At 40.7% G+C, this 2,648-nt stretch overlaps 1 protein-coding gene across 1 annotated transcript; it reads right to left on the bottom strand.

Moving 5' to 3' along the window:
* Window positions 1-239: 239 nt before the first annotated feature.
* On the bottom strand, window positions 240-2,220 carry LOC111645166 (polycystin-1-like protein 2; the record flags this gene model as incomplete). Its single annotated transcript, XM_087169707.1, has 5 exons — window positions 1,530-2,220; window positions 1,211-1,440; window positions 723-1,133; window positions 479-606; window positions 240-387 (listed from the first exon to the last, which is right to left on the bottom strand). Coding segments are annotated over exons 1-5 (1,117 nt in total), but the record flags the coding sequence as incomplete, so codon positions are not given.
* Between the last annotated feature and the right edge of the window lie 428 nt (window positions 2,221-2,648).

Genomic DNA, 2,648 nt, shown 5'->3' with positions numbered 1-2,648 from the left:
CGCTGAGGGGAATCAGTACAGTGATCTCTGGATGTGGTGAAATCAAAGAAACAATTGCAGACAAATGATCTGGTTTTATGGTGCGCATGAAAATGTTCTTACTGCTGTAATAAAGTTTCATTGGTCATCATAGGTTATTGTTTTGTATTGTCTATGTTCTTCCAATCCTGTTCACCCCCTGTAATTATTAAAATCATGGTTTAACTGGTAAAAACTGGTCAATGAAGTGTTGTACTTACTACATTTCCATTCAAATGAGAGCCCTTCGCTGGGTAATGATTCAGTTCCAGTTACACTCAGTGTGACACTGTGAGTGTAGTCGACCAAAGTGTCAGGAGTAGCAATTATTTTCAAGTCAGAAGAGTTGTCGACGCTCATGTTACCTGTCTGTAGATACAAACAAAGTCACTGTTCTGCACCCGCAAAATGCAGATTTATAAACAATATAATATAATATATATACCAATATTCTACATACTGTGCTTCCGTGTTCGCCTGGTGAAAAGTCAGAGTAATTCTTGCAAGCCTCGTGTACGTTCTCTAAGTCCACGTCCACATCAGAGGCCGAAAAGGCATTCACTGCTCGTACTTTAACTTTTAACAATCCTTTACCAAAAGAATTTGGATTGAAGCATTTTGATTAGCATGATTATTTCCATTTAATTAGAGCACATATTAAACTATAATACATAAACTGTAATACAATATTACATTTTAAGTACCTTCAAGCGGGCTGGAAAATGTAAAAGCTTGTAAGTTACTATTGAGCATGTCTCTGGTCTCAGACAAAGTATCCCTGGCTCCAGTGAGATTGAAGAGAAGCTGCACAGGGGCTCCTCGCTCCAACGAAACATCAATGATGATATCCGTGGAGTCTGGACACTCGCCTTCCTCTGACGTAACTGAGGCCTGCAGGCCTTCAACAGGCTCCAGCAGACACAGCTCCAGATCAATGGACACTGCGTGGGCTGTAACCCTGTTTGACGCTGCCAGAGTCAGGTTGTGGCAGCCGTGCCCGAGCTCCCCTGCCACACTTGAATTCAGTGTAATGTTGTGGGGTGTAATCCCTCTGTCCACTGAGAGGTTTGCAACCAAATGGTCTTCATGTTGAATTGTGTAGGAAACATTTGTGCCTAGTAACAGAAAATAAAGGTATCAAATTATTCTGTAATGTTTGAGGAATGGTACCCATGGTGTTATATTGACTCACCTGCCTCCACCATAACCTGAATTAGAACAGGTCCGCCATAAATCGCATTGCATTTAGTGCCATCTGTTGACACATTCCCGCTATAGCACTTGATCACACTAAACTCTCCGACAGGCTGCTGAACGGTTATGGCTTTCTGAGCTGCAACATGCCAGTCGCTGGTGCTGCACTCCACCCCAACCATGAAAACACCAGCATGGCTGAATTTGTGAATAATAGTGCTCTCCATCCTGTGAGAAAGATCAAGTAAAACTTTAGTTACATAAATACAATTCAGCATCTTTCTACAGTATTTAATTGAATGCAAAGTGTTGCTCACTCCTCTGGGCTGTATGGATCAATGATGTGCCCATCTCCAGCATTCACTGTGCATGTCAGATTTCCCTGAAATGGATGAAGGAGCCACTTCACAGTGATCGTGACATTATCAAAAACGGCCGCCAGTTTACTCATCAGTAAGTGGAGTCCTGAGAGGAAATCACACCATGAAACATTGCTAAAGTATTTATGTACACACATAAATAAAACAGTGCAGTTCTCCTAAGTTCACTCTGCTAACTACACCACTGAGGTAATCATTTGACTGAGTTGAAAGTCAACTTGTGAGCTAAGCCTGAGAGGCGACAAAACTAGATGAAAAGTCAAGTCACAAAAAGAGGAACACAAAACACGAGTAGCATAGTCTGAGGGTCACAACATCAACCACAACTTCGAACTAGTGAGTGAACTACACACATCCTGCATAGATAACCTCTGTAAGGCAATTAAACAATGAATTAAATAAAGCTGTAGTTAATGTGGCTGAAGTTATATTGTTCAATCTTTTAATAATGATCTACAGTATTCTTTTAGAGTGTGAAAGTTTATGCACAGTGGAAGTAAAAAGGATAAATTGTGCGTCTGACCGTGTTTGCAGTGGTACTCTACAGACAGGTAACTTCCCAGCACAGGACATGGTTCACCAAAAGAGCTCAGATCCAACAGAGCATGGCAAGCCTGCAGTCCATGGCAATGGGCTGAAATGACACAGAAGTCCAGTGGGTGACAGTGTGTTGCAGATTAACTGGATTATTCAATTTTATTAATTGAAAGGCACTTGATGTATAGTCTTAGAAGGTTTACAAGAAATGACACTGTTCAATTTTCATCCTATTAAATGTAAATAATCTTGTTGGTGTTTGTGTAACCTTATAATAAAACAGTCTAATAAGCTCTTTAAAGAAGTGTATTAACAATAAGGAGAAACACCAACTGTTTACTTAGTAAATGCATGAACTCTTCCAGCATAACTAATGCCAGACTGATATGAATGTGAGTGTATATTTACCCCAAAGCCCATCTATTCAGCTCCAAGGAGGGGATTGGCCTAATGTCTTTTCTGGCAGTGTAATCCCTTTGTCTGCAGTCACAGGGCAATCATGGTTTTTGTGTTTGACAC

This window comes from Seriola lalandi, unplaced genomic scaffold (genome assembly GCF_002814215.2).
Source record: "Seriola lalandi dorsalis isolate HSWRI2012SDOR001 ecotype SW California unplaced genomic scaffold, Sedor1 jcf7180001963343, whole genome shotgun sequence".
NCBI classification, from domain to species: domain Eukaryota; kingdom Metazoa; phylum Chordata; class Actinopteri; order Carangiformes; family Carangidae; genus Seriola; species Seriola lalandi.
Note: the sequence above shows the minus strand (reverse complement) of the source record. Positions and strands in the feature narration are given on the sequence as shown.